This window comes from Eutrema salsugineum, unplaced genomic scaffold (assembly GCF_000478725.1).
Source record: "Eutrema salsugineum unplaced genomic scaffold, Eutsalg1_0 scaffold_5, whole genome shotgun sequence".
NCBI lineage: Eukaryota > Viridiplantae > Streptophyta > Magnoliopsida > Brassicales > Brassicaceae > Eutrema > Eutrema salsugineum.
Genome location: NW_006256612.1, coordinates 2156959 through 2176777, shown reverse-complemented (window position 1 = coordinate 2176777; position 19819 = coordinate 2156959). Strand labels below are relative to the sequence as shown.

At 42.0% G+C, this 19819-nt stretch overlaps 1 protein-coding gene, 1 non-coding gene and 2 pseudogenes across 2 annotated transcripts; 1 reads left to right on the top strand and 3 right to left on the bottom strand.

Moving 5' to 3' along the window:
* Window positions 1-1338: 1338 nt before the first annotated feature.
* Window positions 1339-2940, bottom strand: LOC112083920 (annotated as a pseudogene).
* Window positions 2941-10955: 8015 nt separating this feature from the next.
* LOC112083919 lies at window positions 10956-11593 on the bottom strand. Its single transcript, XM_024152141.1, has 2 exons — window positions 11445-11593; window positions 10956-11385 (listed from the first exon to the last, which is right to left on the bottom strand). The coding sequence occupies exons 1-2, from the start codon at window positions 11591-11593 to the stop codon at window positions 10956-10958; spliced, it is 579 nt and encodes a 192-aa protein (XP_024007909.1).
* Window positions 11594-12803: 1210 nt separating this feature from the next.
* On the top strand, window positions 12804-12910 carry LOC112084223. Its single transcript, XR_002898181.1, has one exon. It is a non-coding gene; the product is annotated as a small nucleolar RNA R71 (small nucleolar RNA).
* A 4494-nt stretch (window positions 12911-17404) lies between these two features.
* On the bottom strand, window positions 17405-19180 carry LOC112083918 (annotated as a pseudogene).
* Between the last annotated feature and the right edge of the window lie 639 nt (window positions 19181-19819).

The window sequence follows — 19819 nt, the reverse complement described above, 5'->3', positions numbered from 1 at the left end:
TGAGTATTGTTGTATTTACAATCAAAAGATGAGAATCAATCTAAAAACGAATTGGAAACTGATACATGTGTGAACCAGAACCTAAAGCCTCTCAAGATCGTAAGAAAAACATGCAAAACCTAAGTCAGTTTCAGTAACATCTGATCAGCTAACAAAGACTAAAAGCCAAAGCTTAGGACATGAACCAACCACCCTCTTGCTCTTAAAATTCTTTTCTTCTTTCTATTTGAGTATTGTTGTATTTACAATCAAAAGATGAGAATCAATCTAAAAATGACTTGGAAACTGATACAAGTGTGAACCAGAACCTAAAGCCTCTCAAGATCGTAAGACAAACATCCAAAACCAATGTCAGTTTCAGTAACATCTGATCAGCTAACAAAGACTAAAAGCCAAAGCTTAGAACATGAACCAACCACCCTCTTGCTCTTAAAATTCTTTTCTTCTTTCTATTTGAGTATTGTTGTATTTACAATCAAAAGATGAGAATCAATCTAAAAACGACTTGGAAACTGATACAAGTGTGAACCAGAACCTAAAGCCTCTCATGATCGTAAGACAAACATCCAAAACCAATGTCAGTTTCAGTAACATCTAATCAGCTAACAAAGACTAAAAGACAAAGCTTGGAACACGAACCAACCACCCTCTTGCTCTTAAAATTCTTTTCTTCTTTCTATTTGAGTATTGTTGTATTTACAATCAAAAGATGAGAATCAATCTAAAAACGACTTGGAAACTGATACATGTGTGAACCATAACCTAAAAACTCTCAAGAATGTAAGACAAACATCCAAAACCAATGTCAGTTTCAGTAACATCTGATCAGCTAATAAAAACTAAAAGCTAAAGCTTAGAACACGAATCAACCACCCTCTTGCTCTTAAAATTCTTTTCTTCTTTCTATTTGAGTATTGTTGTATTTACAATCAAAAGATGAGAATCAATCTAAAAACGACTTGGAAACTGATACATGTGTGAACCATAACCTAAAACCTCTCAAGAATGTAAGACAAACATCCAAAACCAATGTCAGTTTCAGTAACATCTGATCAGCTAACAAAGACTAAAAGCTAAAGCTTAGAATATGAACCAACCACCCTCTTGCTCTTAAAATTCTTTTCTTCTTTCTATTTGAGTATTATTGTATTTACAATCAAAAGATGAAAATCAATCTGAAAACGACTTGGAAACTGATGCATGTGTGAACCATAACCTAAAACCTCTCAAGATCGTAAGACAAACATCCAAAACCAATGTCAGTTTCAGTAACATCTGATCAACTAACAAAGACTAACAGCTAAAACTTAGAAACACGAAACAACCACCATCTTGCTCTTATCTACCTATCTTTGGAAGAGGGATCAGGCTTGGAATGTAGACGTAGCCACAAAGGAAAGGGTCACCATAGCCACAGTCACGTTGTGTCTCATTCTGTTTTCTTAATCCTCCCTCATCAATCTCATAAAGATTTAGGCAAGAACGAAAAATCATCTTACTGCCACCTTCTTCTTCTATGGCTCCTTCACATCATGCAATGATACTTTTTTTCCTCTGCTTGCCAAAGCAGTATACAGGATGAGCCATATCTGTATCAAAGACCTGTAAATCCGGGAGATCGGGGCAGGCCGGCACGGTGAAGTATTTGCTAAACGAGACCTTCCCATCACCAGACAACTTGTTTGTAATCTACACATCAATCTTCCTTGATCTTTCTTCTTGACGTAGCAAAGACAGCTTATCTTCTCCATTGAAACAGCCAAGATAAGTGTCGTTAGTGCAAGGACACTCGGTTATAGCCTTGAATCTTTCATCGGAGAAATCAAAACGAAGGATGAAGTCTTTGTGCTTGTATTGAACAATCCAATACATGTTACCCATCAAAGCCAAACCTTTGCACGCGAGATCTACACCCAAAAAAAACCTTATAATTCAGAGTTTTCCATGAATCCGTCTTGAACTCGTAAATCTCAACCTCTGGTTCACCATCATAATCATAACTATGATCGTAGCGACGATCAGAAAACCTCAAGATCGTGTAGCGACGATCAGACTCTTTGATGTCGTATCCGATCCCGTAGTAATCAGATTCCGTGAAACACGTCGAGGGCTGTTAGATCGAGGCTAACAAAAGAGTATAATAAAGACGAGAATAGTAAGAAAGAGGGATAATATAGAAGAGAATAGAAAAGGGAGAGTATTAAGAGTTTAATGTTGATCTTTCTTTAGATAAGGAAACCCTAAAACGGGATCACTGTTCATATACAACGCATAATGACTAAACGACATAGCATTGCCTTATTAACTTAAACGACTCTGTTTCTTCTTCTTAGCCACTTTGACACTTCTTCTTCTCTTGTCTTCGAACTCTGCTTCCTTTCGACCTCTGTTTCTTGCGCATGAAAACCAAAGGCACCTTCAACCTATCAATACCCCCCCCCCCCCAAGTAAAACAACCTTGTCCTCAAGGTTGGAGTCTGGAAACTGATGCACCAGATCCGACAATGATTCCCAGGTAGACTCAAACTAAGGCAATCCCTTCCACTTGACCAACACCTCTGTCTCCGTTCCTGACACACTCCTACGGATATCCAGCAACTCTTCCGGTTCAGTAGCCCACTCTAACTCTGCAGTCAAGATTGGGGGAATGTCTTGAGCTCGAGCTGCTGAGGGAATGGCAAACTTCAAGTGCGAAATGTGGAAGACGTTATGGATGTTGCTGTGCCTTGGTAGGTCGAGTTTGTAGGCCACCCTGCCAATCCTCTGCAAAATCTGGTATGGACTGAAGTATCGCTGAGCCAATTTCTCGTTCTTGCGCCTTGCCACTGAGCTCTGCCTATACGGTCGCAGTTTCAGGTAGACCCACTCTCCCACCTTAAACTCGACATTCCTGCGGTGTTTATTCGCTTCTTTTTGCATCCTGAGATGAGCCAATTCCATATTTTCATGCAACTCCACCAACAAATGCAACTCCACCAACAAACTATCTCGGTTCCACAAGAGCTCTTCAACTTGTGTGTTTACGGTGGGTGTATCCTTATATCGGACCTATCTTGGAGGCTCTCTTCCGTAAACCGCCATGAATGGAGTTGTCTTGGTAGTTGAGTGGTAAGAAGTGTTGTACCAGTACTCAGCCCAAAGCAGCCATTAAACCCACGACGATGGTTTCCTTCCTGCAAAACACCGCAAGTAAGTCTCTAGACACCTGTTAACCACTTCCGTCTGACCATCTATTTCTGGGTGATAAGCAGTACTCTTATGAAGCGCTGTACCCTGCAGTTTAAACAGCTCTGACCAGAAATGGCTAAGAAAAACCCTATCTCTGTCCAAGACCACAGTTTTCGGAAACCCATGCAACTTAACGACGTCTCTGATGAAGGCTTCGAACACAGACCTTGCAGTGAATGGGTGCTTCAAGGCTATAAAATGCCCATACTTGCTGAGGCGGTCTACCACAACCAAGATAATACTGAATCCTCTTGATGTTGGGAGTCCTTCCACAAAATCTAAACTGATGTTAGTCCATATTTGTTGCGGAATTGGTAGAGGAGCCAAGAGTCCCACCAGTGATAAGGTGGCATACTTATTTTCCTGGCATACCTGACACTTACGGATGTAGTTGACAACATCCTTACGCAGCCCTCTCCAGTAAATCTCCTTAGTGAGCCTCTTGTAAGTTTTCAGCGATCCTTCATGGCTTCCCACTGCACTCGAATGGAACTGTTCCAGCAAAACAGGGATCAACGAAGAATCAGCAGGAAGTACCACACAGCCTTCTTGTACAACATCCCATTCTCCCATTGATATTCCCCGTTTTTAGCCACTCCTTACTCGATATCTGCAATAACCTTTTTCAGCTCTGGATCAGCTATGACCTGTCGTGTCACCGCTTCCTTATCCAGAGACAGGGGAACCTCAAACAGCATTTGCAAAGAAGCATCGGCCACAGGTCTACGCGACAGAGCATCCGCTACGCGATTCTCCACTCTGGGCTTATACTTGATCCTGTATTTTAGACCTATCAGCTTTGCAGTCCAGCGTTGCTGCACCGTGGACACATCCTTTTGGTCCAACAGATGTCTCAAACTTCTTTGATCGGTTTTGATGATAAACTCCTTCCTGTCAGGTAATGCTTCCATTTTGTCACCGTCTTCACAATGGCCAACAGCTCCCGTTCATAAACCGATTTAACTCTTCCTTTAGCTGGAAAAGCTTGGCTCAGGAAGGCTATGGGCCTCCGTTCTTGTGACAGAACTGCCCCAATCCCTGCTCCTGATGCGTCGGTCTCGATGGTGAACTCCTTGGTGAAGTTGGGTAACACCAGCACGGGCAAGCTCGTAACAGCAGACTTCAGAGCTTGAAAAGCCCTTGTTGCCAACTCGGACCACGTGAAACCATTTTTCTTAAGCAGTTCAGACAGCGGCCGAACTATCTGTCCGTAGTTCTTGACGAATCTGCGGTAATACCCTGTGAGGCCCATGAACCCGCGAAGCTCGGTGACTGACTTTGGTGTAGGCCAACTCAAGATTGCATCCATCTTACCAGGATCTGCTGCAACACCCTCTCCCGATATCCTGTGTCCCAAGTAGGCGACTTTGGAAGTTCCAAAACAACACTTTTTGGCGTTAGCGTAAAAACGGTGTTGTTGGAGCAAGAGTAATACCTGTCGCAGGTGGTTGACATGAGAAGGAAGGTCCTGGCTGTATATCAGGATGTCGTCGAAAAACACAAGCACAAATCTTCTCAAGTATGGCCAAAAGAGATCATTCATGACACTTTGGAAGGTAGAGGGAGCATTAGTGAGCCCGAAAGGCATCATAAAGAACTCATAGTGCCTGGCATGTGTTTTGAAGGCTGTCTTTGGTATGTCACTGGTCTTCATCCGTATTTGATGATACCCGGATTTGAGATCTAGCTTGGAGAAGATTGTCGCACCCGCCAGCTCATCAAGCAACTCCTTAATCACTGGAATTGGATAACGATCTAGCACTGTCGCCTTGTTCAATGCCCGATAATCCACACAAAATCTCCAGCCTCCATCGTGCTTCTTGACTAGCAAGACAGGGCTTGAGAATGGGCTGATGCTCGGCCTTATGATGTGAGCTTCGAGCATCTCCTTTACCAGCCTTTCAATCTCGTTCTTCTGCACGAATGAATATCTGTACGGCCTGATATTCACTGGTCCAGCTCCTTCCTGCAAAGTGATCGCGTGCTCACAGTTTCTCTTGAGTGGCAAACCCGTTAGCACTGAGAAAACCCCCTCGAACTGATCCAAGAATTGCTGCACTTCCGCCGCATACCGTGGTTCCTCAGCTGTCTGGGAATCTTCAAAAAGTGCAGTTAATTCAAGCAGATACACCTCACCATGCTTCTTCCACAACCTTTCCATGGAATGAAGGGATATCTGCTCCCGACTCAAGTTGGGATCCCCAACGATAGTCACCCAGTGGTCTCTGATCTTCCAGCTTAACTTCCTCTGCAGCCAGTTGATCCGAGTGTCACCAAGCGTGGCTAACCACGAGTACCCTAACACAACATCTGTTGTGCCCAGCTCAAACAACAAGAATTCTTCCAAGATCTCAACACCTTGAATGGCCAGCAAGATGTTCTCACACTTCCTTTTTCCCCGTATGATCTGGCCAATACCAACTCACACGCCGAATCCCCTAGTGGTGGTTACCTCCAGTTTCAGGTCCTGGACTAACCGAGTGGAGTTGAAATTGCTAGTGACCCCCGAATCGACGAGAACCACCACCTCACGATCACCAATTGTACCCTTCATCTTCATAGATTGTTCAGCAGTCAACCCAATCATAGATTGGATGGAAAGAGTCACTAGCTGTTGATATTCACACGGTTCAGCCACTGCCTCTTGTGCCTCTTCATCACCTTCGTTAGGGCACTCATCATCCTCCTCCTGTTCCAGCTCCAGGCACTTAAGGCGCTGTCTACACCTGTGTCTTGGGAACCAACGATCTCTGCAGTTTCTGCACGGGTTAGGGTTACCCTGAACAGGCTTACGGGTATCCTTGTTCTGTTCTGATTTCCCATCGCAAAGGAGTTAGCTCGCGAAAAGGGTCTTGCTTGGTATGAGTTGAGCTCTCCCTCTTGCAACTCAATCATCCTAGCGATTTCCACGATGTCGTTCATATCGACGGGTCTGCAGCGAACTACCTGGTCTCGCAAGCTCTTCTTCAACCCTCGCAAAAAGGCAGACTCCAGCACGTCGTTAGGAACATAAGGGAATTCCACCGATAGCTCCTCGAACCGTTCGCTGAACTCATCCACACTCCCTTGCTGAGTAATGCTCAGGAGGTGATCTACGGCTGAGCTTCCTCGGCTGGGTTTGAATCTGACCTTAAACTTGTCCTTGAAATCCTTTCAGGTCGTGATTCGCTCCCTCTCATGGTGGGAAATAGCAATAACTCAGAAGACCGTAAATTTGACCATAGCATGCGGACGACCTGTTGCATCATCAATCCAAATCTAACCTCCATGTACTTTTCCGCAGACATTGGAGCTTCCCAGATTAGATCCATAATTTCATGTCATTATCCATATCGCATCATCGCTAGGTCTCACTGATGAAACCAATGTCAAGGGCCTACTAGACTCATTCCCATACTATACCATGAAAAACTGATCAAACACACAAAGGTACTCTTCCGGTCAATGGATAACAAGGTTCAAAAACGCGAGTACTGATGGTAATTGCCACCGAATCCCGGGTTTGTTCCCTTACTATATATCAAAGGTGTAGGCGAATAATGGATTCATGGGAAATTTTTCTACCTCTCGCTTCCATCCTTTGTGTGATCATTCCTTTTTAGAAGTAAAAGAATGAGATCCTTGGAAATTTTCCTAACCCTTTACTTCCAAAAGAAAATCATTTCAATCTTTTCTGTCTTTTCCCTTCTATTTTTTTTTACTAAGCATAAAGGAGAGAAGTACCATATCTAGATCTCACACAGGTCCTTGTTTATCAGGTATGAATGAGGAGTCAAGTCCTGTGAACACTGGTCACATCGATGAGGTGAAAGGAAGAGCTCAAAAATTAGCTCAGGTCAATGGATTTTATCAGAAACATGGACGCCTCTTGTCCGCTAGTCAGCCCTTGGATTTTCCATTAGTCGGGTCTAGACTGATTCTGCAGAAATGGTCACTAAAAAGAAAATGGTCAAAATTCACAAATGGTCTAAACTCATCACAGATTTGGTCCTAGTTCCCACAAGCTTTGACTTGACTCATATAACTAACTGACTTAAAGAATCAGAATGACTCAAAGAAACAAAATACTCAAAGAAACAAACTAAAAACTGACTCAAAAAAAGTGTTAAAAGAGTGAGGACAAAAGAAAGAAGTACAAGAGACACGACCTTCCCCCGGACTTATTTCACGCCATCACGCTAGAGAAGTTCCCAGAAAACTTACCTGGTTTGCACATATGGAGCACCCTGGTGGAGCGGGTGCTCCGGAACAGAGTTGGGTGCTCCCTCGTCTTTTCTTCGTCTGGAGCAGGTGCTCCGATTTCCCTTGGGTTGCTCTCTCGTCTTTTGTTCGTCAGGAGCACCCAGCGGAGCAGATGCTCCTTCGTCTCTTTTTACGTTGTGAGCATCCAACCCAGCAGATGGAGCGGGTGCTCCGGTTGGTTGCTCCTTCTTCTTCTTCCTCACATCCTTTCTTCACGATGAACAACTTCCTACCTGGTTTTTTTGTTTGTTTTTTTATTTTTTATTTTTTGAAAAGGAAAGCAAAACTAAAAGTTAGTAACAAAGAAAACAAAGACATAAGTTAGAGACTCTTACTGGTGGGTTGCCTCCCACTAAACGCTTATTTTAAGTCACTAGTTTGACTTGGAAAGCCATTTAGGCTTGAGGAGGATCGCTTAAAGTGAGTGATTCACCTTCTGCAACATTTGGACCAGCAAGATACAGCTTCAATCTCTGCCCATTAACAACGAACTCACCTCCTTTAGTGTCCTGCAACACTACAGCTTCATATGGTCGAACCTCTTTGATGGTGAAGGGTCCAGACCATCCTGATCTCATTTTTCCAGGAAAAAGCTTCAATCGAGAATTAAACAGCAGCACCTGATCGTTTGGTGCAAAACTACTGTTGAGGATTCTTTTGTCATGGAAAGCTTTAGTTTTCTCCGTGTAGCTGCATCACTCTCCTCTCATGAGCACTTCTAGCATCGAAATTCAGCAACTTCAGTGTCCAAGAAGCTTTGTACTCGAGTTCCACTTGGAGATGACAAGATTTTCCATACACCAAGTGAAATGGTGTAGTCCCCAAAGGTGTCTTGTAAGCTGTCCTATACGTCCAAAGAACATCATCAAGCTTTACTGACCAATCCTTCCTTGTGCTGCTTACAGTTTTCTGCAGAATGTTTTGATCTCTCTGTTGGAAATCTCGACCTGCCCCCTTTTTTGAGGATGGTATAGGATCGCCACCTTGTGCTTTACACCATTATTCTTCAACAAGTTATCAAAAACTTTGTTGATGAAGTGAGATCCTCCATCGCTGATCACAACTCGAGGCACACCAAACTTTGGGAATATGACAGATTTGAACATCTTCAGAATCACCTTTGCGTCATTTGTAGGACTAGCCAAAGCTTCGACCCACTTTGACACATAGTCAACTCCCACCAGAATATACTCATTGCCATAAGATGATGGAAATGGCCCCATGAATTCGATACCCCACACATCAAAAATCTCCACATCCAGAATGAAGTTCTGAGGCATCTCATTTCTCCTGCTTATGTTCCATAGTCTCTGGCATGTGTCACACCTGGATATGGATCTCTGCGCATCTCGGAACATAGTAGGCCACCAATACCCAGCCTGGAGAATCTTTGACACTGTTTTAAAAGTGGCAAAGTGACCAGCATAAGGTGAACCATAGCAGTGAAACAAGACCCCAGGTATCTCCTTATCAACTACACATCTCCTGAAAATCCCATCAGAGCAATGCCTATATAAGTAAGGCTCATCCAAAAGTAATGCCTCACATCCTTCAGAAACTTCTTCTTCTTGTTTCCCACGAAATCTGCAGGTTCCTGCTCTGCAGCAAGGTAATTTGCAATCTCTCCAAACCATGGGAAAACAGAATGCCGAGTTACTTCAACTGAGCTGCAAAAATTTGTCAGAGCAGGTGCTCCCAAATTCGGAGCAGGTACTCGTCGAACCCAGAAACATCAGTGACGTAAACCTGTTCATCAGGGAGGCTGTCATCTAGGGGAATGTCATCATCAATCTTCAGCCTTGAAAGGTGATCTGCAACACCATTATCAATCCCTTTTTTTTCTTTGATCTCCAAGTTAAACTCCTACAGCAAAAGAATCCATCTAAAGAGCCTTGGCTTGGTATCCTTCTTCGTTAACAGGTATTTCAGTGCTGCATGGTCTGTGTGAACAACAACCTTTGACCCTACAAGGTAAGACCTGAACTTCTCAAAGGCATAAACTACTGCAAGAAGCTCCTTTTCACTTGTGGCATATCTGCACTGAGATTCGTCGAGTGTTCGGCTGGCATAATAAATGACATGAAGCCGCTTTTCTTTTCTCTGACCCAACACTGATCCCACTGCATAATCACTATCATCGGTCAAAACCTTAAAAGTCAGTTCCCATTTGGTGGCTGGACAATAGGAGCGCTGACCAAAACTCCTTTTATCGTGTCAAATGCCTCCAAACATGCATCATCGAACTCGAATTTCACATTCTTGCACAGCAGCTACGTCAGGGGTCTAGCAATCTTTAAAAAGTCTTTGATGAAGCATCTGTAAAACCCAGCATGACCCAGAAAACTGCGAACCCCTTTGACTGATGTTGGTGGCTGCAGACTCATCATCACCTCGATCTTTGCCCTGTCCACTTTGATCACTTTCTCTGAGATTTTGTGTCCCAGCACGATCCTATCTCTCATCATCAAATGCCATTTCTCCCAGTTGAGCACCATATGCTTCTCGTCACACCACTGGAAGACCCTGCATAAATTAGACAAACAGACAGAAAAAGAGCTTCCATAGACAGAAAAATCGTCCATGAAAACTTCCATTATGTCCTCAATCAGATCAGTAAAAATCAAGATCATGCAGCGTTGGAAAGTTGCCGTGTCAATGCACAAGCCAAATGGCATTCTGCGGTATGCGAAAGTGCCATAAAGACATGTGAATGTCGTCTTCTCCTGGTCGTCTGGTGGATTGGGGTCTGAAAGAAACTTGAATAACCATCTAAAAAGCAGTAGGGAGGATGGTTAGCCAATCTTTCAAGCATCTGGTCAATAAATGGCAGAGGGAAATGATCTTTGTGAGTTGCAGCATTCAATTTCCTGTAATCTATACACATTCGATGCCCAGTAACAGTTCTAGTTGGTATCAATTCATTCCTACTTTTTGATCACAGTGATGCCACCTTTCTTAAGAACTACATGAACTGGACTAACCCAATTACTGTCTGAAATCGCATAAATCACACCAGCTTCTAGAAGTTTCATTATCTCCTTCTTAACAACATCTTGTAGATTTGGGTTTAACCTCCTCTGATGTTCTATAGAAGTCATCGATTCATCTTCTAGATGTATTTTATGCATGCAAAAATCAGGAGAGATCCTGGAATGTCATCTAGTGAATATCCTAGAGCTTTCCTATATTTTCTTGGTTCACAAAGAAGCAAGACAATCTCTACATTGTTCAATTCAGAGTTCATTATCACAGGGTATGTGGAATTGGGTCCTAGAAACGCTTACCTGAGCCATGCAGGAAGGGGTTTGAGCTCAAACTTTGGAGCTCTCAATTCGCTCCAAGGTCCATCAATCAAGCCATCGGAAGCAGGTGCTCCATCGGTGTTTTATGCAGTTGAGCCCTCCTTGCCTTCCAAGCTCATGTACGCCACCAGCCTTTGCATCCTTATGTTCGCATCCAGCATCTATGCAAACACATCAGCTTCCTCACTCAAATACCCATGCTCTCCTTCGGCTTTTGTAAGTGCACTTCCAAAGGATCAATGGCCAAAACCTCTCAGCAACCTCTTCAGCAATGTCTGAACCATCATCAATGACATATGTCTGCCCGTCCAGCATTGGTTTCTTGAGGAGTTTATTCATCTCAAATCGCACCACCATATCTCCCAGCTGGATATCTATAACACCTCCTTTCATATCTATGATTGCACCAGCTGTGCATAAGAAGGATCGACCTAATATTAAAGGATCCTTGGGTTCTTCATCAAGCTCCAGAACCACAAAATCTGCTGGAATGAGTGTATCGCCTAACTGAACATGCAGATCCTCAAGTACACCAACAGGATATTTGGTTGATCTATCAGCGAACACCAGCGAAATTTTGTCGGCTTGAATTTGGTGTAACCCAATCGCTTGGCTACAGAATAAGGCATCAGATTCACACTTGAACCCATATCGCAGAGAGATCTTGCAAACAACACATTACCAATCCTGACTGAGAGAACAAATCTTCCTGGATCACTTCTCTTCTTCAGCACTTTGTTCTGCAGCACAGCACTGCACTCCTTTGAGACCATCATGACACTCTCTTCCTCAACAACTTTCCCAGAAACTAACCCCTTCATGTATCGCTTGAGGGCTGGTATCATCTGGACAGCATCAGCTAGAGGGAGTTTTACAGTCAAATCTTTGGTGGAACTGGGTAAGGTACCCTAGGCGTATAAACTCGTGCAGGAAAATTTTCTGGAGCAGTTGGCTGGAGCAGGTGCTCTGTCGTCAGTTCAGGGCGCTCCATCGTCGGAGCATGTGCTCCAAGACTCGGAGCAGGTGCTCCAGTTGAGGAAGTATGCTCTATCGTCTTTTTTACGCCATGAGTTGGTGCTCCTTATTGGAGCAGGTGCTCCACGTCTTTTTCCTTCCTCTTTTCTAAGACAGAGCTTGTTGGTGTAGCATGCAGAGTTCTCCCACTTCTCAGCTCAATAGCATTTAAAAACTCAGTCCTGGGTTTTCACCTTTTCTAGGGAGAGTTCCAGGTGATCTCTTCACAGCTTCAGCAGCTGAGCTTCCTGAACATCCAACTTCTTTACATGAGTCCACACTGCCTCATATTTGCCATTCAAATCATTGTACATGGTGTCCATCTTGGCATTTATCTCCATGGAAGACTTTTGCTGATTAACCAGCAGCTGTTGCATCAAGTTTTTCAGCTCATCCTGCGACTTATTTGGGGAACTCGAAGAAGGCTGCAGATTTGTGAAAGACAACTTCTGCTGATTTCCACCTTGAAATCGATTCTGTTTGGTGATGAACTGCTTTCCTTGGAAGTTTCTAGAGAAGTTCTTCTGAAATCCTGACTGGTTCTGCACTCCTTGCTGCGGATAGACCTGAACCTGAGGGTTCTCAACATTGTTGCTTCTGTAGGACGAATTTGGGTGGTTCCTGAAGTTGTTGAAGCTGCGGTTCTGCACATACCCTTGTCCATTCACAAAGTTCACCTCTATCTGATCATCATCCTCTGCTTCTACAAACTCTCGAGCATGAGGTGTATCACTAATCTCATCAGCAAAATGCACTGATTTCTGGTTCTCTTTCAACAACAGATTCACCTTTGCTGTTAGCTCATCGATTTTTCTCAACTCCACACTATGAACTGCTTTGCTAGACCTGTCATATTCTTGGGATTTGTTGCTGGAGCTTGCAGCTAAGTTCTCAATCAACTTATAAGCACCTGCTTTGGACTTAGTCATGAAATCGCCATTGCTAGCTGCATTCAAAGCATTCCTGTAATGCCAGTTGACACCATCATAAAAGGTTGAAAGAATCTGCTCATCAGAGAACCCATGGTGAGGGCACTCTCTTCGGTACTCCTTGTACCTTTCCCAAGCTTCGCAGAAAGCTTCACCAGGTTGATGTCTAAACGAAGAGATCTTATTTCTCAGAGCTGCAGTTTTGGACTTAGTGAAGAAGTGATCCAAAAACGCTAATCTGCACTCTGCCCAAATAGTCAATGACCCAGTTAGCAATGACTTCAACCAGCGCGAAGCTTTATCGGCAAGTGAGAATGGAAAAAGCTTGCACTTCAGAAAATTGATTGGTATCCCATTCGATCCAGTCGTACTGCAAATCTCCTCAAAATTCTCGATGTGGTCCATCAGAATTTTCAGCAAGAAGCCCATGGAAAAGATGCTGCTTCACCAATGAGATCAGCTGAGGTTTGATCTCAAAGTATTACCTGTTAATCGTTGGAGGAGCAATCGCAGCTCTGTTTTGGTAGAAAGCATGCGGATTGTCCTTGTCTCCGATGGCAGGCTGTAGCTGCTCCCTGCCTTGCTGAGCTTTTTGCAACTGATCCAATAGTTGCCGAAGCTGCTGCATCTCAGGTAACACGTTGTTGTTGCCCTGATCGCCCATGGTGGCTTGAATAGGCCTTTGACGTCTGTTTTCTCGCTCGACTCTTGCTAGCTTGGCGTTTGACAAAGAAACAAAATCCTCAGTGTAGTTGCTCCTTGTGGACCTGTTTGTCATGCACCTGAAACACACACAGACAAGAGAAAAAGAGAAAAAGTAAGTAAGGTCTTAGTCTGAATTTCAAACCAAGAATCAAAGGTAACGAATTGATCCCCGACAACGGCACCAAAAATTGATTCCAACTGGATGTATCTCCTAGTTTCTACTGCAATAGAACAGCTTCGAGATTGTAATATAAAGTATTCGAAATCCAGAGGACCATTGTTACTCTATGACTCTAAAAGGACTGAATTAAAGCTAAGACGAAAGAGGTTGGTTTGTAACTTTAACGACAAGTAAAAGTAAACTAAAGACAGTTTAAATTCAAATTAAAACAAGCACTAGATCAAGGAAATTCGCAGGAGTTTCAGAGATGAAAATCAGATGACTATTCAGGGCACATATTAAACGCAGGTCTCGAACTCAAAATAAACGTATAACGATCCACTGTCGTGGCACCGATAACTTTGTCTAACAACCTAAATTCTAAACTGTCGTTTGAACCTAGAAAATTGCAGACAAGCATTAACGAGCAGGTTTGATCTGTTCACGGTTTGCCTTAACTTCAACTGTCGTTGGCTAAGGAAAAATCGCTCACCAATGTTAATTCTAACAACCTATTACACTTTTGATGAATAAATTAACCTTAGATCACAAGTTGAGTGGCCAGTTAAACCTAAGCGTTAAGTCTAACAGTGGTGAAGGCAATCGATTTTAAGCCCTATTTGCATCTAATTCTCTAACTCATGAAATCCTTTGAAAACCTTAATCTAGCTAAGAGATCTACTCAGACATGGAGAAAAGAAACACAGCAACAGATGAAAAAGAATTCATGAAATAAATCGCAGAAGTGATAATAGGGTTCAGAATTCTTCTCAAAGTGTAGCAGATTTCTTCTCCCAAAAGCTTACAAGTAAAAACTCTCTAGTTCAGAAAATTGTAAAAAGAAACTTAGAAGAAAGTCTGTAAAACGTGGTTCTGTTTTTTAGGCGGCTCTGGACTTTTTATTCTCTTTCTGGTCCCAGAATTAGGTGAAAATCGTTTTCCTTATTTTTCTCCAGGTAGTTAGAGCAGATGCTCCACGAAAGGGTGAAATTGAGAGCAGGTGCTCCCGACCAAGAATGATCCAACTTCGTGTAAATTGGCCTCTTTTGCTCAGTTTTAGCTCCTTTTTGCACCAAAAGCTCCAACTGCTCTAATCCTCGCCTAAAGTCACCTTGATAACTGAAACAACCTGAAAAAGACTCCAAAGACTCCTTAAAAGATCAGAAAACACATGTTAGAATGAGGCAAAATAGCCATTTATCAAGAAATCCTGAGTGACACCCAGAAATGACTTGAACACTATAAATACATGCTTTAAGAACCCTAGACGATATGCAATTTCTCTTTTAGCAGCTTTTAAGGTTTTTGCCTTTCATTTTTTTAGTTTTAGGTCTAAGGAGATAGAGATCTATCTCTTAAACCGTTCCTTTACCATATCGATTTTAATACAGCCTTTCAATACAAAGTTTTTGATTTCATTAATCATGTCTGAGTAGTTCTATTCGTTGAGTCTAAGAAAATTTCGATGGTGATGTTATGTGTTCGATGAGGATTCCATTAGCTATTGAAACCGAATCCTAGAACGTTTTCTTCTAAACTTATTTTTAATGCATGGGAGTAGTGTCATGAACTACGATCTGATATAGGTCCTTGGTGTTGTGAAAGTATTCATCCGGGGCCAGATCTAGTTTGAGAAGAGCAAATCAACCATATGAGTGGAAACCTACCTATGGGAGAACTGTCAATATTGACGAGTCTTAAGCAAAGCTTGCATCTTTTCCTTTTCAGGGCCAGAGTGGAAACCTACTGGTCAGAGTTGCAAGAGATTGTTGGTTATGATCATGAAAATGGTGTATTCATATGTTCGTGACTCGAGTTCTAAAAGTTTTAGCAATGATCTTTTAATTTACATTTTAGAAATGTTTGAATCGTTCATACCACGGAGAGTATTTCCCTGAAAACTCAGCGCCTCGTTTTTATTGTTTTACACCAAATTTATTTAAGCTTTTAGGTCTATCATTTTCTTCATTCCAGCCGATTTTATTCAATCAATTTACGTCTAGTTGTTTTTCTCATTTTCATTCGATTTTATTAAGTTTAATTATTAGGTCATTTTGATTCTTGTATTTTCCCGTTTAGATTAGTTTTTACGTTTTAAAGACACCCCCAAAACCATTCTAAATATTGCCTGGTTCTAAACTTTCTTACTTTATATTTCTTTCAAAGGCTTTTGCAGGAAAGAACCTCCTTCCTTGTGGATTTGATCCCTAAGTACTACAATCAATCAGCTGTGCACTTGTGGCTATTAATTTCATTAGGGTAAAACTTGACACCCATCGCACACCACACATCAGACCAACATTATAAACTACTTTTTTTATTTACTCTAATGTAACATCTCTGGTTAAATCCTCATTTACCTCAGATGTTACTTTCTGTTGAAATCCTTGAAATGCATCTTCATATAACCTCCGTGAACTCGGGTTTGAAGTGAAAAGATTTTGAAAAGATTTAACTGCCACTTTTTGAACCTCTGCATTACCTCTCTTAAGCACACCCTCCTCATCCATAATAGAATTTAGTCTATTACGACTTCTTTTGGTTTTGGTGACAGAGTGGAAGTATCGAGTGTTACGATCTCCTTCTATTAACCAAGGAACTCTGCTTTTAAGTTTCCAAAAGAGCTCCTCCCCAATGTATGTTTAATTGAGTATTGCTGAGAGATCTTTTTTCTGCATTGGTTAATGATCCAGTTGAAATTCCTTGGTCCAATCTATGTCGAATAGTTGTTATTTTCTCTGCAGCATTAAGTCTTTTGTTCTTCTTCCATTTAGAAATGTGTTTCCTGCAGTTTGTGAGTCTTTCCACCAGTCTTGTACCAGTATTTGTTCTTACCTCTTGGTCCTCTGACATAAATGTTATGAGAGGCCGATAATTATACTCAGTGAACTCTAGATATTCCATTTCAGATGTAGGGAATAATCTATGCCATTCACTTGTTGCCAAAGATTTGTCTAAACAGCAGGAAACATAGTGTTGTCCTCTCTATCCAGCCCAAGAAAACTTGTCTCCTATAGTCTTTAACTCTGTAAACTCACTACTCCTTGCCATTCTTTGAAAATCTTTGAAAGATGCATTTGATCGTGTTGGACCACCTTTTTTCTCATGGTTTCCAAAGAGCTCATTAAAATCACCAAGTATGAACCATGGTTGCCCTTTTCTATTTGTCCCAATTTTTTCTAGTCTTTCCCATAAGTGGTGTCTTTCAATTGTCTCAGGAGGCCCATAAACAAATGAACAATAAAAACTGATTCCATTACTCTTGTGATATGATCCTGGTAGATATCTGCCCTTGATCGACACTCTAATGACTGGAACTAAAAAGGGGATAAGCCTTGCAACCAAACAAGTATGATTCAATGGTTGTGGAAGTGAATGGACACACATAAGAGTTGTGGAATAGTCTTGATACGCCGGCTTGATTCTCCTAAGTGATATGACACACACAGAGTTGAATCAAGTTGTTTGATGGATATAACACACCAGCAAACACGATCTTATGCTTTAAAAAGAGTTTTAGAATAAAAGATAAGATACTTTGATACAAGTGTTTCAAGAGAATATAAAGAAGAATAAAGAGATGAGTCTGGACAACAATAAACACATCTCGAAAATGAAACACAAGCTCGCAAGTTTGAATTTGATTTTAGACGCTTCTCTTCTTATCGGCATAGCTTGGGCTTCATGGCTTTGTGGACTTTAGACAATTAGAGACCCATTCTTGCCTTATTAAAACCTATCTCAAGAAAACTCATTGGGACAAAACTTGAGATAGAGAAAAAGAGTACAAGCCTGGATCTCAAGTCCACTTAGCCATCTTGGAATTAGATCACAATCAAAGTGCTTGTGGCCAGCTCTTTTCCCTCCTGAATCGGATCAAGGCCTTTGATGATAGCTCCAATAGTTTGCTTGAGTTTCTTTATCTTTGATTGGGTCATTGGGTCACTTGGAACGCTTAAGGGATCTTCTTGTTCAGCTACAGCTTCTTGTTCCTCAGCTACAGCTTCTTGTTCCTTCTTCTAGCTCAAGTTTCAAGTCTTTGTTGCTTTCCAGAATCAAGTCATCTTGACTGAATAGTCTACAAGATTAGGGGATTGATAAAAACGGATACATAAAATTCCTTCTTCCAGAAAACTACCAAGCCACCACTAAGACCTACTCGTGGAACTATTACATGCTTAACAAAACCTAATTGGCAGCCAACATCTCGAATATGATCATCTTGCTGCTTTGTCTCTGATAGGTAGATGATATCTGGGAGAAAAATTCAGTGTATCTCTTTAAGACGTCAAAACGTGGAGTCTGTACCTAACCTTCGACAGTTCCAATGGAGTATCCTCACAGGGGATTTAGTGGTTCAGGGCCCACCGCGCCTTCAACGGTCTGGTTGGTGGTAGAAGTCGTGCTTCCACCACTGCATTCTCCACCTTCTATTCCCATTGCTCTCTTTCTTGCCTCTGTTTTTTCATCATTCAATTTTCTCTTATGCTGCATAGTCTCTAGCGATTTATTGCTCAGCAATGGTTAGTTGAACCTGTCTTGGATCGGCTCCAGGAACATCTCCAGACGAGTTTTCAAAGATAGGAACTCGATTGTGCATTTCATCCATCTCCAATTCCCCTCTCTCCATTGGGTTTTCAAAATGATCACCAACATCGACCATTGGATCTTCTACAGCCTCAATACGGTGAACTTCATCTCTTAGAATCACTTCTTCCTCTTCAATGTCCTCTGCATCATTGCCTTCTTCTCCTATTTCACTATCATCTTGGTTGGCTGGACCATTTGGTACTTGTGGATCACCATTATTATTGATTTCCTCCTCTGGTTCATCCAACTCTCTAACTCTCTAATTTGAACACCTTGATTTGGACGTCTCTCCTCATCAGGTTCACTATCTCCATCTTCATCATCAGACAGATGAACAACTCTTCCGTTTTGTACCAAGCAAGCTCCAGAATCATGACTGAGGATCCCACAAACCTCACAAAATCCCACGAGTCTCTCAAAACAAAATCTCAGGAGATTGTTGACACCAAGCATGAACTGGAAGTTTCGTTGGAATCGTAGAGGTTGAGTGATATCCCAGTTGACTCTAACTCGAGCTTATTCACGTCTGGCTATGGCCTTAGGGTTTTAATCAACCTCCATAAGCATGCCAAATGCTCTGCCAATATAAGAAATGACATCATGATTCACACATTGCAGGGGTATTCCTCGGATTTGAATCCTGAAGGGAATGAAGTCCAACATGGCAAAATCCATCAGAGGAATCCATCTTTTCAGCACCAGCATTCTGTCAGCAAACGCCCATGGACCACGCCTAAGAACGCTCTCCAAGGTTTCTCTGTCGGAAAGATGAATTGGACTCAATGGTTGTCAGAAAATTTTCCAAAGATCAAGCCTTCTAGCCCCCAAATGCGAGGCATGTTTGCAACAATAGACCAGAGATTTTGTCTGTGTGGAATGGTGGGGCGTCCCATGATCATAAACCTGTTCTCATTTGCTGCCTGGTTTACAACATCGATTGGTAAGACAAATGGTGCATCCTCTGCACCGAGATTGAGATCTTGAACCACTCTTCTCAAGTTATCTCCCATTTTTAGTAGTTTGGTGTGAAATCAAAATGGAAATCAGATATTTTCAGGAGTTTGCAGATGAAAATATGAGGATCACAAACGTCTATTCCAAGGGTATATACATTTCATCACCGGGTTTGATGGGAGAGGGACATCACTCTGGAACGTGGTTTCAAGAGTGGGAATAACTGCTCGATCGCCAACACAAAATGGGGACATGATCTTCTGTCTTGCCGGAGAGTTGGACAATAACTGTCACCGGAGTGGTGAAAAGGGGAAAAAACCGTTGCAAAAACTGTTGTAGTAACCACCAAATAATCGCCTTTTGAATTGCCAAAATTTTCTTTAATTATTTGGTTTGTAATGAACAACCGCCTATTAAAGGTGATTGTACCTATTGTTTGGTTGAAAAAACCGCCTATTAAAAAGGTGATTGTACCAATTCTTTGGTTTAATTTTTTTGGGTTTGGAATCATCTCAATCATGTCTCATGAGTGAAGAATTGGATGAATCATGTGAGACCATCTTATCTATGTTTGGAAAGTTACTTGGCAACCGCATCACCACACCGGTCAAATACAATATCCCATCTACCTATATACATGCTCACAACCCAAAATTGGTTCTCATTCGTTTAGCATTATTATAGACAACAATTTA

Coding starts and splice junctions, on each gene's coding strand:
- LOC112083919 (XM_024152141.1), bottom strand. CDS start 11,593: ATGAAGGGGTTAGTTTCTGGGAAAGTTGTTGAGGAAGAGAGTGTCATG. Junction 11,386..11,444: donor GTCAGGATTGGTAATGTGTT/GTTTGCAAGATC, acceptor CTTATTCTGTAG/CCAAGCGATTGGGTTACACC.